We start from the raw sequence: 18315 nt of genomic DNA on the forward strand, positions 1-18315 counted from the left end.
ACTCAAGCAGAACTGCTGTCATGGGATAACCCTGCTTCAGGGTCTTACCACCCAAAAAAGTGGCTAGATTTGTATAAAAGTATTTTACCAATATATAAAGCCTTTTTATAGATTCTCCTGGAAATCATTTTGTAATTTCCATTTTGTGGTAGAACCTGTTCTCCTTCAAGTTAGGGCTCTTCGTTAGACTAGTAGTAACACAAGTAACTGCCTCAGGCCAAATTACCCAAGCCTGGTTCTCAAATCTTAGGCTGATTAGTACATGAAAAAGGAATACAGTAGTAGAATGCTATTATTAAGCAATAGCTGCAGAATATCATTGCATCCAGTACTAGGAACAACAGAGGGGAAATTTTCAGCAACGGGGAGAATAAATGTCACGTGTTCCAAAGCCTCTCTTTAAAATATAGAACAAGGAATAAACAATACTTAAAAGTATTTTTGAATCACAATCTGTCACAGAATTGCTTCTTTACCTAACACCTCCACCAAAAACTTTTAGTGTATTTCTACCATCTTCTTTAACCAAGAGGGGAAAGGCTTTGAATATTTTAAGCCATAAAACCAAAAAATACCATACTAATTTCAATAAATAATTCCTGCAGTTGAAATATACTTCAATATTTTCCATCTCTCAGGAAGCAGAATTCCATAATTAAAATACCCTTTCGATATTAAACTGAAAAGCAATCATGAAAACATTACTTAACATTACACTTACGCCTTGACTTTATAAATAGATTCCAGACTTGTCTACAAATGAAACATTTTAAAAATCACTCATCACAGGAAAGCCAAAATGAGAGCAGAAAAAATGTTTGATTCAGGTTGGATTTACTCAAGGTTAATATGCAAGAATTATTTATATTTACATTACCTAAGGACTCTGAAGATAAACATTATACAGTACTAATGGAGACTTTGGACTCATTTTAGAAAACTATTTGGTGTACAAGAGGTTTATAATCACTTTAGTTAACTATAGATATAGTTACTTCAACTGTAGGTAATAAGTTATTACTTCAAATCAAAATACAAAAAGTACTGGCTCAATTTGCAACTCCAAAAGGAAAATCAATTTTTTCTGCTCTTTGGAAAAAAAGTTAGTAAGCTGATGAGTTAAACTATTACATTGTAGTACCTCATATCACATCCAAGCGTTTGAATGTTAACTTTCAAGCTGATTCTGTTTCTAAAAAGACCTTCAAAGCCCCCAATGGTGGTGTTCAAAAAATGAATGTCATACAGTGAAACTAATCATTAACAACAAATCTTCAATTTATTTGAAGCAATTCAGTTTCAAAAACTTTAAGTTAACAGCAGTCACAGAAAAAAAAAAACACAGAACAGTCAGAAATAATAAAAGAATAATCAGGAGTACTGCATTTTTTTGTTTGTTTTTAACACTGTCATGGCTTTATTCAAAACACAGTTGCACAAAAGTATTAACTTCAAAGTTTTTAAGGAGGGTTTTGAGGAATTCAACACACTATATACATACTGCCATACAAAGAGCATTAAAATAGGACCAAAAACTTCTACAAAATATAAAACCCACCCTTACTTATTTGCATGAAAATACCACCCACAAAGCTAAGTAAGTCTTAAAAAGTTTTTTGGAGGCTCTAAGTGTTGTTTTCAAACCAAAGAACTCTCATTTTGATTGCACAATAAGATGATTGATAAGAAAGTCAATATACAGATTTAACTTTTAAAATAAGTATTTTATAATCTGGCATACTATGCAATGAGAACCCTTAACGGACTAAAACAGGGCATTATAATTGTTAAAAAGGAGTAAAATGTTAGCCTTTTGGAGATTCCAGCCCCCCCACTAAACTTATCCCAACAGTTTTATTTCAGTCAGTTATGCAACTTTTTTAGTTTATCCACAAATAACTTTATCATTTTTTACTTTAAAACCCCGTCATACATTTTAAACCAAAAAAGAAGCAATACTATATTCAGTAATTTAAATGTGTCCCAGTACGAAAGTATAACTTCCATTAATTTGCTGATACTAACTTTTGAAAAACTTACAAATATTCAAAACAAAGGGGGAAAAATTTTTAGATAGCCAAAATTAAGAAAGCAATTGCCTTGAACATGGAGCCTCCACAACAAAAAAAGGAGATGTACTTGCCTACTCATAATATTATATTTAGTAGCTGTATAAGGAAACACACACTCACAGTTATCCCAAATATTTTTCTATTTTTAATGGACATCCACCTGAAACCAAATCTTAATTTTAATATTGATTTAGTTTCAAATATTTTTCCAACTGTCCAGTATATTTCAATTAAATGCTATATCTGGTAATGCTTTAAAACTATAGAAAGAATAATTAAAGGTTCTACTCAGGAAAATTAGAAATACTTTGCAGAGTGGTATCTAAATCATGTGGGAAGCTAATCTGATTTGAATGTCTCATTAATTATCAACAGGCAATTGTTCTGACTTTTGAGGAACACACATGCTGCTTCCAAGAGCCTCCTCTGCTTCTTTTCTTTCTTCATCCTCCTAATACAGTCTGTACATCTTGTCAAGAAAGAGATTTACAGTAAGCAGAGCCTGTTGCATAAAACTGTATTGATAATAATATTCGTATTTCAGAAAATACTCAATTTCTTTCACTTAGCTTGTTTAAAGCTAAGACAGGTCTGAAAAGGTGGTTGAGGTATAAGACAAAGTCATCTTGGGTATCCATAAGATTTCCAACTCTTTTTTGAGAAGAGGGGAGTGAAACAAGAAAGGGAGGTGATCATAAAAGAAACACTGAGAGGAAAACGAAGAATGCACACTTAAAACAAAACAAAATAACAACCGTTGGCAGGTCATGATCTTCGACTTGAAGAAGAAAGGGCTCCCCTACATGTCTCTGAACTCAGTATAAGCAATTTTTCCTTGAAAACTAAAATCTTCTTAGTCACCTGGCTTAAAAGGTTTTAGAAGCCTTCACAAAAGCCATGAACTATATTGTTGAATAGAACCTTTACTATTCTGCTCCTACTTTCCAAGCTACTCATGTGACAAAAAAGCACCCAAATACCCTCAGCCAAAAAAAAAAAGTCACTGCCTTCAAACTAAAGATCTCTGGGTTGCCTCTAAAAAAATAACCAACTTATCATTCAAGAGACTATTTTCGTTCCAGATTCCAGCCAACTGTGATTTCAGTTAATTTATAAATAACTTTAAAACCCTATGAATGAAATGCACCATATTACGCCTGTGTAAAAGCAATCATGTTTTAATTATGCTAAAAATGACTAACACAGTGAGCTTTAATTAGAAAAATTAAGATTCTAAATAAATTGCTAGAGAATTTCACAATGGGGTCAATGAAAAATTTTCTCTACATACAATATGATCATTAACAGACTAGTTAATCTTATTTGGAATGGTAAGGCAAAAATAGTAAAACCACACTTTTCCTATAAAAAGTTACACATTATCTTCTGTAGGGATAGCTATCATACATGAAGAAACAAAGAAGATGTGATCACTCTATTGCACACCCAGGAACATTAGGGAATCTGGTCTTAGAATGATCTAGTCATCTTCTTCCTCTCCATCATCTTCAGCATCTCGTTTCCTCTTTTCCCCTCGAACACCTTCTTCTTCTGAAAGAGTAAAAGGAAAACTGTAAAATACTTAATTTTAACAAATGAATATTTGTTAAGCTACAGAATTTTGAATCTTAGTGAAAAGTTAATGGCGTAAGAAAATTATAGGTTAAGTTTCCCCTCTGCATTACTTTCAATTTCAGTATTGAAACAGCCTTAATAGACTTAGAAATCCATAAATAATGACAGCTTGCTATGCACCCTTGTGGCCAAGTCATGAAGTACACATCAAGAAACCAAGGGCTTGACATCATCGGAATTGTTAGTGAATTTTTAAATTTCTTGAAAAGCCTAGGTAAAGAGAAGCAGAGAGCAAATCTAAAACGGGCATTATCTGGAGGTCAACTGTTCTTCTCTTATAAATAAGGTTTCACCCTCTCCAAAATGAAAGGCCTTAAGAAAATAATAAATTGAGCTTATGGTTCCATTATCTCTTCATTACTGTTTAGAAAATAAATGTTACAAGCTGTTTTTTTATTTTAAATGGAATTAATGAATACCCTGAGACAACTCCTCTTTAAAAAAGGTTTTACACCTTTCAAGGAATTCTATTATATGTTACCAGCATCAAAGAGATCAGTGATAATTTGAATTATAGACTCATTCTTTAAAATCCATGAATAATAGCTTTTTAGGATTTTTGAATGGCTAATGTAACTCACCCTCTTCTTCTTCTTCTTCCCCTTCTTCAACATAGTCATCATCATCTTCTTCATCCTTGAGATTCAAATATTCAGTTTGAATATGATGCAAATGAACTTATTTTCGAAACAAAAATAGACTCACAGACATAGAAAACAAACTTACGGTTACCAAAGGGGAAAGGGGGTGGCGGAGGGATAAATTAGGAGTTTGGGATTAGCAGATACAAACTACTATATATAAAATAGATAAACAACAAGGTCTTACTGTATAGCACAGGGAACTATATTCAATATCCCGTAATAAACCATAATGAAAAAGAATATGAAAAAGAGTATGTATATGTATACATATATATGTATAACTGAATCACTTTGCCATATACCAGAAACTAACACAACATTGTAAATCAACTATACTTCAATTAAAAGAAAAAAATTCAGTTTGAGAATAAATAAGCCATGACATGGGCTATTCACTGTTTGATAATAATACATTCCAACAGGAGCAAAAACTATGGTCATCCTGTGTTCTGACAACCTCTGCCTCACTTACAGAGGTCTTTTTAAAAACCCAACTAGATCTAGTTTCTTCGTGAAAACAAGTTATGTTTGAGACCAGAAATGTTCAAAAGAACTTTCTGCAACAATGGAAATGTTCTGTATCTGTGCTGTCCAATACAGTAACCACTAGCCACAGGTGGCTCCTGAGCATTTGAAATGTGACCAGTGCAAATAAGGAACTGAATTTTAATTTTATTTTACTTTAACTAAATAAACAAATGTGCACAGTGGCTAATGGACAGAGTAACTTTTGACTATTTCAAAGACACAGTCTTCTGTTTTATAGACTGAGGAAGGATCACCTGAATCTTAGCCTGAACACAGCTACACGTGTTGAATAAGTCACTTAATCTCTCTGGACCTTAGTTTTCCAATCAATGAAAGAAAGTATTCATATAGAAAGATCTCTAAGTTCCTTCTACATCTAAAAATCTACACATCAAAATAGCAAAAGTCAATAAAAATCACAATAAAACTTGATCTACAACTCCTGTGGAATGAGTTGTTCTGGATAGCTAAGATTTAAACATAGCTTTGAAACATCATAACCATTTTTTTTTTACTTTAGCCAACTGGGATAAAATCTCTAAAGTGCATTGCACACTTCTACCATTTTATGCTAAACCTAACAAATCTTTTTCTTGAATTGTCATAGTCACCATTGTGACCATGAGCAGTACGCTAATTAGTATATGCCAATTCTCTCAAAGCCTATTAATATATATAAGATGGTTTTCTCCTTTTTAAAATGACCCTGGCCTCTACTTTGAGTTGTATCTTCCCCTAGTTTTTATGCCTTCTCTTTTGCAGTTAGTTACTATTTCAATTTTAATCTGCTACGGATTCAGAAAATAGATCAACAAGCTTACCAGAGAACTGAATATAAAAGAGAAAACAGGATTAGAATAATGGCTTGAATAATCTCCTACAAAGAAAATGTCTTTTGTTACGTATACCTTTTACAGTTACCGCCTTGTGCTTGGTTGTGTTCCAAACGGTTAAGTTCCAATATATGTTTGAAAAAATGGAATCAAGCTAGGGTCCCCCCTCCAACCCCAAAATAGTTTACTCCTTAAAAATAGTTTAAATGGCAAATGTTAAGAACTGCTGGGTAGTTAGGAAAAACTTGGACAACCCACACTTTTCAAAGTATCCACAAAAAAAACAAACAAAAAAAAAGTATCCACAGCTCTATTTGTGTCTAGAAATATTAAACAGAACCTATGTTTTCAGCATTTAGCTTAAAGCCCCTGAGAAACTAAACTGCATGACACTTATATCAGAAATCATTCTTATACAGTCAATTCAAACACTAAAACATTCCATACCAGAACACCCAAGCTGCCAGGAGCATAAGCAATAGATGGGGTAGCAAATAAACTAAGGAACTATAGTAAAAATCAGGAGAACGTGTGGGCTTACATTTAAAGAAGAAAAGAAAGGAAGAGAAGAGGGGTAGAGGAGAGAGGGGATGGAAGAGTGGGGAAAGAGAGAGGAAAAGAAGGAGAAAGAAAAGGACATTTTAAACATTTCAAATCTGTAAGGAATGATAAATGAGGGTATTTAAATATTTATAATTTTTTAAAAGCCACTTGAAATACTAATCACATTTATTCATGATAATTTAGAAAAGCCCAAGTCTAAAAAGCAAATTACTTCTCTGGATTTTGTTTTAAACAAAACATGATTAATCAATTCATGTTTTTATGCCTTTTAAAAAAAATATCATCTATTAGATTACCAGAGACTTGCTCTGTAAGGATTATGGTCTTAGTTCCTAACTAGTGGGTAATAAAATGTTTCCTCATTTGTACTATGAATAGTGCAAGAACACCATAATTCCCAATTCTTCTAAAGCCCCCATCTCCATTTTTAATGAAGTATACTACACATACATAAGTCCTTCTTTATACATATTAATTCCTTACCTCTGAAGAGCAGCTGAAATAGAAATAAGACTCAAACAAAACATAACTAATCAAATACCATTTCTACTTCCTTCTAATTTCTTTTTTAAATCTTATAGTCTCTGAAGTTTCTTTGGCTCTTAGCTTCTAAAAACAAGGCTTCGGGCTTCCCTGGTGGCGCAGTGGTTAAGAATCCGCCTGCCAATGCAGGGGACACGGGTTTGAGCCCTGGTCTGGGAAGATCCTACATGCCGCGGAGCAACTACGCCCGTGAGCCACAACTACTGAGCCCACATTCTAGAGCCCGTGCTCCGCAACAAAGAGTAGCCCCTGCTCGCCGCAACTAGAGAAAGCCAGCGTGCAGCAACAAAGACCCAATGCAGCCAGAATACATAAAAATAAAATAAATAAATTTATTTTAAAAAATAAAAATAAAAACAAGACTTCATTTTAAAAAACATCCAAATTATCTCATCATGATTGAAAACTTCTGGTCCCAGCTACTTGGGTACCACATTGACTTAATGTTGTATGTATTATCTTAGAGATGTTTGCTCTATACTCCACCACATCATTTTTAGTTAATATTTCCCAGTACTCAATGGAATGATAAACATAAACATTTGCAGTTAGCTGAAGGTCATTTTTAAATGACTTAATACTATTTAAAGAAGAATTACTGGCAGAGAAAATAAAAAGTCAATTGCAGGGAATTCCCTGGTGGTCCAGTGGTTAGGACTCCATGCTTCCACTGCAGGGGGCATGGGTTCGATCCCCGGTCAGGGAACTAAGATCCCACAAGCAGTGCAGCACAGCCAAACAAACAAACAAACAAAATAAAACAAAGTCAAACTGCAAAATAACAAGTCCATTACTTTACTAAGTAAATTAAAACTTAGGGGAAAAATATTCAAGTTGTATGCTGATGTAAACTGAATAGGTTGCCTTTCTCCCTGAATACTTAAAATACTTAAAAGTTCCGTTCTTCACTATTGTAAAGCTAACTCACGAAAGCCCCAAACAAGTTTAAGTCCCATTTTTTCTACACTAGTTTCATATTTAAAATGGTATCAGAGGGCTTCCCTGGTGGCGCAGTGGTTGAGAATCCGCCTGCCAATGCAGGGGACACGGGTTCAATCCCTGGTCCGGGAAGATCCCACAGGCCGTGGAGCAACTAAGCCGGTGCGCCACAACTACTGAGCCTGTGCTCTAGAGCCCGTGAGCCACAACTACTGAGCCCGTGTGCTCTAGAGCCCGTGAGCCACAACTACTGAGCCCGCGTGCCGCAACTACTGAAGCCCGCACGCCTAGAGCCCGTGCTCCACAACGAGAGAAGCCACCGCAATGAGAAGCCCGTGCACAGCAACGAAGAGCAGCCCCCGCTCACCGCAACTAGAGAAAGCCTGCGCGCAGCAAAGAAGACCCAACACTGCCAAAAATAAATAAATAAATAATAAAATAATTTTTTAAAAAAATGGTATCAGAGAAAAATCATCATTAATCAGTGATACTGTCTATCTAACTAATGTAAAAGTCATTAGGAGAACAAATAAAAATACAATTTCTAGTCTAAATAAGAGATGTTATTTTTAATAATAAATATTACTTTATGAATTATGAAAACAAAACTCAATAATTTAACATTAGAAGAAAATAACTTATCTAAACTCCCAGGGACTAAAGATCATTTGTTCAAGTCAACTGATTTCCTGTGAACCTACTATGTCCCAGTCAATGTACTGGATGCTGAGATAGTAAAATGAACAGCCCTCCCCTGAAGGAGCTATCTAGTAGGAAGTGGCCAAATAAACAAGTTTTTACAGAAGTGTCTACAGGCAACATACACCTAATCAAGGTTCAAAGGTAACAGAGGAAGGAGTGACTGTCTCTTAAAAATTACAGAAAGCTTCAATAATGAGGCAACGCCAGAGTTGAGTGTTTAAAGATAAGAATCACGAGGCATGATTTGAGTGGTAGTTACACAAGTATGTACATATATAAAATTTCATGGAGCTGTACATAAAATCAGTCCACTTTACATGCTTTAGTACATTTATGTTTACCTGAGAAAAAAGAAAGTAAAGTTCATTAGAAGGCATGGGTAGAAAGTCATTTCAGATGAGTAAACAATGTGTATACAGAAAGGCAATAATAGCTTCGTGTGATGATTTAATTTGGTATTGAGGGAGATGAAGCTAGAGAAGGTAGCAGAGGCTAGATAATGAAGGGCCTTGTATGTCTTGGTGGCAACAGGGAAACATTAAAGGGTTTCAAGCAGGCTACTGATATGATCACATTTGCATGCAGACTACACAGGCAAGCACTATAGAGGATACAACAAAGTGGTGACGCTGTTCTCAAAGAGACCATTTAGAAAACTACTAGAAAAGCATAAGCAAGAAATAATTAGGGGAAAGGAAAGTTTTCATGAGTGCCTATAACGTGCCAGCAACTAGATACTTTACACATATTAGTTTGTTAAATCCTTAACGACCCTATGAAGTTGGTATAATCTCAGTTTTATAAATGCAGAAACTGAGGCTCAGAAACATTTGTAAAATGTTTCCACTATCCCAGGCTGCTGAGGGAAGAACGGATTTGAAAGCTATCTAGGAGGTAAAATCATAGGGTTTATGATTATCTGGATATAATATGAACTGGGGGGCAGTGGGGAAAAAGACAGGCAGACACACACACACAAGTTAGAAACAACTCTCAGATTTCTACACAACTTACTTTTTATATTACTTAACCCTATGCCTAAATAGTTAATTTTCAGTGCACATAAGAAGGTCTATTCACCTGAATTTCTTCTTTCATTAAGTATGACAGGCCCACCTCCTCTTCTCCCTCTCCCAGTTCTGAGCCTGCTTCATCTTCATCCTCATCCTCATCCTCATCCTCCTCTTCTTCTTCCTCTTCCTCATATCCTTCAGGTGGACCAGCTTCATCTTCCTCTTCCTCTTCATCATCTTCATCTCCATCTTTAAAAATATTTTAAAAGATAAGCAAATGTCTGGGCAAATGTTTTTGCCTTGGCCCCTCAAACTCATAAGCCAATGGGTAGAAAGTATCTCAGGGTGATTTTTTTTTTTTTTTAAGATTTCTCTTTAATAACATCCCATTTACTGTTTGAGAAATATGGTGTCTAAATATTAAAATTTTCCCAACGTATAGATTTTTCATCAAAACATTACATGGACTAAAGTTTATTTTACTTCGTGGACACTTCAAAACCTGCCTGTCCATCATTCCATCATTTTATAACACTGTTTATCTATCAAATTTCTTCTTACATGTGAAAAACTTTTCAACCAGTAGTAACAGTGTCCCATTACTGACAACAGCTTTTCTGTCATCTGATCTATTAGTCACCCATTTATCCAAAAATGTATATTCAACTCTCTAGAGCATTTCCATCATCCCCCCCCCCAAAAAAAAAAAATATCCATTAACAGTCACTCACCATCCTCTCCCGCAGCCCTGACAACCGTTAATCTACTTTCTGTCTCTACGAATTTGCCTCTTCTGGGCATTTCATATAAATGGTATCACACAATATGTGGCTTGAGTATGGCTTCTTTCACTTAGCAGAATGTTTTCAAGGTTCACACACTGTAGCATGTATCAGTACTTCAATCATTTTTGTGGCTGAATAATATTCCATTGTATGGATCTATCACATTTTGTTTATTCACCAGTTGATAGACACTTGGGTTGTTTCTACTTTGTGACTTGTATGGATAATTATGTGATGAATGGTTCTTTATTTTTTTTAGTACTATTTTAAAAGTTACCACTTTTACTGGGTGGTGGTTAAGTTTACACAAATATAAAATATCATGGAGCTTAATATTATAACAATCATTAAATTCCCCAAAGCTATCAGAAATCTAAACGAATACAGGACTAGGGCTATGAGTTTTTAAATTTTTGTCTTACTAACGTCTTTTTTTCCCCACACCTAAATACCCAGGCCCAATCTAATTTGCCAGCTAGACTGGAGGCTATAACTGTGACACATTTATGCGTATTAAGAATGATTACCTTCATCATCCTCTTCTTCTGAGTCTGGTGCCTCATTATCCTCCTGGTCAAATCCATCTAAGTACGTGATTTGCTGTAGCAGTTCAAAAATACTTTCTCTATAATCTTCCAGGTTTGTGATCTCACAGTTAAACAAGTCAAGACTCTTCAAATTTTTAAGATTTTGCTGGAAAAGTAAAAAGTTAAAAATTACGTTCAAGATTTAAAATCTCATGTTATTTACTTATTTATAATTTTACTTATTTATTTATGGCTGTGTTGGGTCTTCCTTTCTGTGTGACGGCTTTCTCTAGTTGCGGCAAGTGGGGGCCACTCTTCATCGCGGTGCGCGAGCCTCTCACTATCGCGGCCTCTCTTGTTGCGGAGCACAGGCTCCAGACGGGCAGGCTCAGTAATTGTGGCTCACGGGCCTAGTTGCTCCGCGGCATGTGGGATCTTCCCAGACCAGGGCTCGAACCCGTGTCCTCTGCATTGGCAGGCAGATTCTCAACCACTGCGCCACCAGGGAAGCCCTATTTATTTTTAATTCATGAACATGTATACAACTTTAAATCAAGAGAATGATTTTTTGGATTTTTAGAATTTTATAATGAAGGGTTATTATATCAAGCACAGCTAATTCTCTTAATGAGGCCCTGGCACATAAACTCCACGGGAGTAGGAACTTTGTTTTGGTAACTGCTGTATCTCTAGCACCTGGCTTAGTGCCTTACTCATAGTATGCACTCAGTATACTTTGTTGACTGAATCTCTGCCTAAATAGGCAACAACAATAACATGGTTAGTTTAAATCCACAGTCAAGCTTATTTTCAACAATTTCAACCTCCTCCCAAGCTTTTTTTAAAAAATCAGAGCAACGATTTTCAGAGTTTCACTTCATCTCCTTTTCCCTCCCTCATACCAGGAAACAAAGGAGCAAATAAAAATAATCAAGAAGAACGAAAAAGGAATAGAATTTAAGAAAATATTGGAAATTTTAAAACCAGATATTCAGCTCCTTCAGATATTCCTTCAGATATTCAGTTGATGATAAAATAAATTTCTCACTGATTTAAAAATTTATCTGGGGCTTCCCTGGTGGCGCAGTGGTTAGGAATCCGCCTGCCAATGCAGGGGACACAGGTTCGAGCCCTGGTCTGGGAAGATCCCACATGCCGCGGAGCAACTAAGCCTGTGCGCCACAACTACTGAGCCTGTGCTCTAGAGCCTGCAAGCCACAACTACTGAGCCCCCTACAGCCTGTGCTCCGCAACAAGAGAAGCCACCGCAATGAGAAACCCACGCACCGCAGAGTAGCCCCCGCTCTCCGCAAGTAGAGAAAGCCCGTGCGCAGCAACAAAGACCCAATGCAGCCAAAAAAATAATAATAAAATCGTAAAGTAAATAAATTTATTTTAAAAAAAAATTATCTGAATGTTTTACTCCAAAGGAAAATAAAGCAGTATCATCTAGATCACAACATATAAGAAATTCAGAAGTTTCAAAAGAGTGACATAAATACAAGTCAGTAAGATAAAATTCAAGCAAATCTCAGAAAAATTCAACCAAAAATAGCAAGTCCAGAGACAAACCTTTCCACTTACCAGAGCTTCTACTGTACTGAGATCTTTGATTTTGTTTCCACTCAAATTGAGGTAGGTAAGGTTTGGACATTTCTCTGCCAGGACTTCCAAGCCTCCAGAAATTATATTGTCACTAAGTTCCAACTACATATTCAACATGGGGAGAAAACAAAGAATGGTGAAGGCTTAGGACAAATCAAAGATTTCTCAAATGTATCAATTTAAAGAAAACAATTGTCATTCTCTCTGGCTTCAAGGGACTGTCACAGTCTTTAATTTCCAAAATCCCACCTATGACTGCCAAATAAAATATTAGAATCTCTATATAACAGACTTCTAACTCAGGTTTGGTTCCAGTTGTATAATAGTTGGATTTTATGTTTCAAAGAAAAACATTTGGTAGATGTTAAATTCATGCCATAAGCGATTTCATTAGTCAATTTAAATTTCCAAAAGTAATATGACAGCTGATTTCAAAATCCTACATAACCCGTTTTCTTACCTCTAGAAACTTAGAACCTTCTAATTAAAAGGCAGAATGGTTGTTTCATTTGGGAAAAAAATATACATAATAGCCCACGGCATCAAAATCATGATGCTTTCACGCCTAGTGCCAGCTTACCTTTCGAAGTTTATTTAAGCTGGGCAGCCGGGCCAGTGAACTTAGTTCCACATTAGCCATACTCAGAAACTCTAGTTTTTTAAAAGTATCATTCAGGCCCTCAATTTCCCCATTGACACAGAGGCAATTATCAAGGACCAACTCTGTCACCTATAAGAGAGAATATGAATGATTCTTTAGTTTGCAGTCTGTTTAGCAAAAGACCTGGGTCCTGACACTCTGGAAATGTGAATATTGAAACCACCAATTCCCTCATATAGATCCTTTTCATTCTCCCCCCAAATTGAAATACAGTCTTAAGTCATCATTATAAGTTAACTTTTTAAAATTTAAACTTGGACTAAGAAGTTCAATGCCTGCTTCAAATCACTAATAAAAAAATTTTAATTGCATAAAAAATAAGACTTTGAAAAAGGTCCCATGTGAAAATAGTTTCTGACCCTCATGAAAAAGACCCTCAACATCAGGGCATATACTTATGCATGAGGGGATACCAAGGCTACTGAGAAAGGATTTAAGTGAGTCCTAAAACAGCAGGGAGAAGAAAGGAAATTGTTTTATTCACTTTTTCAGATTAAACCCCCTTATTTTGGTTGATAAATGTCACCATAACTCAAAAATATCTTGTTACCCTTCATGAAGAAATGTTAGAAAGCTCCTTCTGAGACAGCCCAGCGTTCAGATGTTATTTGTTCTAATATCGAGGCGAAACAATATCACCCAGAACAACACATCCTTGACAAAATGTTATTTTTCCCTGCCACCCTGGTAGAATTTTTGTGACTTCTCCCCAGTCTTGGGAAGGGGGTGCTGGATCCTCTCTTAGGTCAGAGTTGTAACAAAACTTCCTGGTGTGGGCCTAAATGGACTTAATCTTAAGAGGGAGGCAGGAAACCCTGGCTCTCCATTCTCAATGCAAAAATATGTTTGAGGTATTTTGAGAAATAAAAATTAGCAACAAGGAATGCTACCTTCTCTATTTGAACATGACATAATTATTTCAGGAAGCAAAGAAGGCATCATAATCTGTTTAGAGAGGAGGAAGCCAAGGCCCAGAAGGTAAGAATGACTGCCTAGGGTCAGTCACAGTATGTGGCGGAGCTGTGCCTCCACTGTAAGTCTTCTGACTCCTAGTCTAGCTGAGTGGAGGACAGAGGGCCACTAGGTTTGGTGTCAGAAAACCAGTTCTTCCACTTGAGTAAGTAACTTCACTGCCCTGAGACTCCGTTTGCTAATTTGGAGTCTACAACTATACCATCCACCTTACAAGTCTGTCGGAAGGAGGAAACAACAAACAGGAGAAGCGCTTCGTAAACTGTAAAGGACTATACAAATAGGAGACCGTTATTACACCACAGGGGAAGGAGGAGAGGCTGCAAAAAGGCAACATCCGGCACTCCCCAAAACTGGCACGGAAATTACTAGGGATAGGATAGGTATAAGAATGGGGAAGGAGGGGCAAACCCACTTTTCCAATCCAAGACATAAAAGAGTATTCGAAATGTGTGCTTCTTCGAGACAGCATTTTAACTTTGATTTTGTTTGTTTTTTCCTTAAGCCCCTAAAGACTAGGCCCTAGGAAACTTCAAGTTATCTGTGGGATGATAGTACTGACTGTTTCCTCCTCCCTGCTATCTACCAATTTCAGCGAAACAGAGACTTTTTTAAAAGTACATAAAGACCTTGGATTCCCACCCTTCACGCCGCCACAGCCCACCGAACAAACCCTACTCATCCTCCACGCTGGTATGCACAAGCACCACCTCCACCCCTGCTGGAAAAAAATTATATCCCTTATATTGCAATTCTGGGGTTTATTTCAGAGGCCGCAATTAGCAAGACCCTATAGACATTTTCCTCTGCGACCAGAAATGCGAGGTTCCTCGTTGGCCATGGGCCCCGCTCTCGCGACCTGCCGCTCCGACCGACGGGAAACCCCACAAGGGGCGGGGACTCCCCAAGGAAAAAGGGGGTCACCTCCCAGCCCGCGTTCCCCTAGCGACTCCGGCCCGGGCGGGGAGAGCTGGGTGAAGCCGAGGAGGCGCCCGCGAAAAGGAGGCGGAAACGCCTCCCGCCCGACCCCCGAAAAGTTGACCACGACCCCGCCTCACGTGGCCCCTCCCAACCCCGTCTCTTTAACTAAGGCGACAGCAACGAGAGCGCATCATTTAGTTCCGCCGAGCCCATCTTGAAAACACGAAACTTCTACGACCCATTTGTTGAGTTTTGTGAAACCGTCTCCAGGGATCAAAATTGGAGTTGCAGCCACCACGATACGACACGCCGAATTTCGTTACACCGCGGGGGGACGAAGGGGATAAAGCCTCGTGTCCTCTCCCCACCTCCGGTCACTGCGACGAGTCCCAAAACTTACCCGCGGCCGAAGAACGGGCCGCTGACCCAGATTCCGCCTGGCGGCGGGCGGCGCGCGCCGCTTCCCGGGGGAGTGGGCGCCGCCAGCAGTGGGCCGTCCGCGGACTCCGCGAGCGACCCCAGCCCGCGCCCGGCGCGACGTCGTCCAACGCCCAGGGGACTCGAGGCCGGAGACGCCCCCCAGCCCAAAAAAAAGAGTTGGCAGCACTGCAGAAAAGTTGGACTAACTTCTCAGGCGACGATGGCTGCGGCAGAGGCGAGTGGGACTGGGGGATCGCGCCCACGCCGCCGGCCCCAAGGAGCTGGAACGTGAGGAGCGAAGCGGCCGAGCGGCCCCCAACACCCCGCTTCCCGCCTCCACGAGGCCAGGACGCCTGACTCGAGGAGAGGAGAAGGGGCTAAGCCCCCAAGCACACACAAAAACGCCCCTAGAAACTTAAACCCTTCGCCATTTTAAGTAAAAGATTTTAATGATTTAAAAGTTAAAATTAAATATTTTCCCCCAGTCCTACCCCCAGATGGGGGTTAATTCATTACCCCGCCCCACACACCCACCAGGACCCCCAGAAACCCGATCCTCCGAATACAGGGCTGGTGAGGAAGGGGAGGGGGCTGAGTCATCTCACCTCCTCCGGGGCTCTGTCCCTTAACTCCAGGTTAATCCTCTTCTTCATCTCCATGTCCTCCTCCTGCTCTTCTGCTACTACTCTCCTCCCTTACCTTCTCCTGCCTTTCCCACTACCCCCAACCCTAAAATTTTAAAAGATTTGGAAATGAATGAAAAGAAACGCAAATATAAACGCCCACCACCACCAGCAGATAGATGTGGGGGAGAAAGAAGGGAATAGCAAATGGAGTCCAAGGAGTTGGGACTCTAACTCAGCTGCCCCCACCTCCTTGTCCACACACTCGCGCGCGCACTCACACGCACACACATACACACACCCGCAGTTCCTTCCCCTTCAATGGCTGCTCGGAGACTGAGCCTCCATGACACGGCACCGCCAACCCCCTGGCCTACACTCCACCCACCTCCCGAATGTATTGGTTGATTCTTCAGCATCTCACTACTCCACTGGGTTACATAAATGTCTATCAGTCTTTAGGGTGGACCTGAGCCAGAAACACTGTGCCTATTGGCTACGACCAAGCGCGCAGTTAACTCCGATAGGTCCAGGAAGGTGTTCGTCCCGGGGAAATGATTTTGAATCCCAATAGCCCCCCTCCTTTTCTTTGTGTGATTGGCGCGCTTTCCCTAGGCGATCGGACGGTTTTGAAGCCTGTCGGGTTTCTTTTTGTTTTTGTTTTGCCTGCTTTTAGTGTTAAAGGAAGGAAGAAAGCATCCTTCTTACGTGTGGAAGTTGCGAGACAGATAATTTAGCACACGGCACCCACCCGCTCTTGGCGGTTTTAAAGCACAGCTCCTGCTTTGCAGCCAAAGTGTACAGCAACGTGCACATCACATAAAAAGGACGCCTTCGTGGCACTGTCCTGCCGGAGATAGGCTTCTGGTGCAGAACCAGAGCAGGGATAAAGATGGTAGTTTAACTTCCAGCAGGAAGGACTAAACGATTTTGAAAGCAGTTGGGTGAGGTATAAGTTAGGCACCTTTAAATAAAACTACCCTGGAGGAATTGTTACTGAGGTAATTGTTGCTGTAATAAACACTAAGACGTTGGAGGGAAAACAGTGCTGGCCTAACGAAAATCAGACATCAACGCGCATAGAAATGGTACTGCAATGCCTCTCCTTTCTAAAATCCCTTTGGTTGGTTTCCATGGAAATCTGTAGTTTAAATGTGCTTTTAAAAGTCTGTCAATGTGGAATATAAAAGAGGTGTAAGAATGATTTTTAAAAATTTTGTCTTGAGAGTCTAGTTTTTCTTAGGTCTTGCTTAAATTCTGTCCTTTCCATTCCCTTATACCTTTCTCAGGATAAATACCCAAAGAAATTCCATATGATTTGGGGAAGGAAATGGGTGACTTAGTACAACCTCTCCCAGAGCTGAGTGTTTTATTTGCTATTTTTCCAGTTTCTCAAGTTAGAGACCTTAGGATTTCCTAACAGATTTCTAACCACTCCACATCACCCCTCCTCCCATACCGAGACACACAGCTCCTCAAATAGGCTTACATTTAAAATGTAAATATCTGGTATTTGGCATGTTAAGTACTTTAAAGGAAAACAAAATAGTGATTGTCTTTTCCTTGCCAAGTGTTTCCTTTGAATTCCCTGAAAAGGAAATTTTATGAAGATGAAAAAGCGGGAGAGGGAGAGCTTTTGGTATAAAATGACATGGTGGGGGTGGGCAGGTATTTGGAGTTAGTTTAGTTTGTTTGTTTGTTTGTTTGAATACAGGCCAAAGGAAGCCAAGATGATATAAAACTGAACCAAAATGAACTGAGGAACAGTTCAAGGAAGAGTTTAAAAAACAAGAGAAGGAAAAAAGGGGTACAAAGAAACCTGGAAGCACATTTTAGTACCAGCTTAGGAAGAAGTCCTGTGTTCTGATCCCACTAGCCATTGCAGAGTCTGGAATTCTGGAATGGAATCTCAGAGAGAGTTCAGGGAGGGAGATTCAGATTTGGGAGTCATCCACATATGAGTGATAGTTGAGGGCATGAGAACAAAATAAGATGTCCACAGAGGATGTATATAAGAAGACTTATCAGGCAAAGGAGAGCAAAACATGGTTGAGGGGAAAGAGGAGAGAGAAGTTAAGTTGTCTACCATAGTTGTCAAAGAAATTGAGGAGCAGGTAGAAAAGAAGGAGGTGAATTTGTGAAAAAAAATGTATGGAAGCCAAAGAATTTCAAGGGAGAGATGATTTTGGGGGTTAAATGGTAGGGCTTTTGTAACAGAACATAGTAGACAGAATGGGAGAGTGGGCTAGAAATAATGAATGTGAGGAAAGGCCATGAATTCATTTCACCACTGGATAGTAACTGCACAAAGTACACCATAGTAAGCAT

At 38.8% G+C, this 18315-nt stretch overlaps 1 protein-coding gene across 3 annotated transcripts; it reads right to left on the minus strand.

Annotated features, from left to right (window-relative positions):
• Positions 1-1343: 1343 nt before the first annotated feature.
• Positions 1344-16333, minus strand: ANP32E (acidic nuclear phosphoprotein 32 family member E). Of its 3 annotated transcripts, none has more exons than XM_068540694.1 (7): positions 15345-15394; positions 12971-13120; positions 12370-12492; positions 10786-10951; positions 9541-9722; positions 4289-4343; positions 1345-3623 (listed from the first exon to the last, which is right to left on the minus strand). In XM_068540694.1, the coding sequence occupies exons 2-7, from the start codon at positions 13028-13030 to the stop codon at positions 3553-3555; spliced, it is 657 nt and encodes a 218-aa protein (XP_068396795.1). In that variant the 5' UTR covers positions 13031-13120; positions 15345-15394; the 3' UTR covers positions 1345-3552. The 3 variants fall into 3 exon arrangements, with proteins under 3 accessions (XP_068396796.1, XP_068396795.1, XP_068396793.1); XM_068540692.1 differs by lacking the exon at positions 15345-15394 and adding an exon at positions 15970-16333 and having other exon boundaries at positions 1347-3623; XM_068540695.1 differs by lacking the exons at positions 12971-13120; positions 15345-15394 and adding an exon at positions 15970-16333 and having other exon boundaries at positions 1344-3623.
• Between the last annotated feature and the right edge of the window lie 1982 nt (positions 16334-18315).

This window comes from Eschrichtius robustus, chromosome 3 (assembly GCF_028021215.1).
Source record: "Eschrichtius robustus isolate mEscRob2 chromosome 3, mEscRob2.pri, whole genome shotgun sequence".
NCBI classification, from domain to species: domain Eukaryota; kingdom Metazoa; phylum Chordata; class Mammalia; order Artiodactyla; family Eschrichtiidae; genus Eschrichtius; species Eschrichtius robustus.

What these genes read in the sequence shown, in the direction of transcription:
- ANP32E (XM_068540692.1), bottom strand. Translation starts at nt 16,023, where the DNA reads ATGGAGATGAAGAAGAGGATTAACCTGGAGTTAAGGGACAGAGCCCCG. An exon ending in GCTTAAATAAACTTCGAAAG is followed by an intron (nt 12,493 to 12,970) that starts GTAAGCTGGCAC and finishes TTGAATATGTAG; the next exon opens with TTGGAACTTAGTGACAATAT. An exon ending in AGAAGAAGAGGATGATGAAG is followed by an intron (nt 9,723 to 10,785) that starts GTAATCATTCTT and finishes ATATTTTTAAAG; the next exon opens with ATGGAGATGAAGATGATGAA.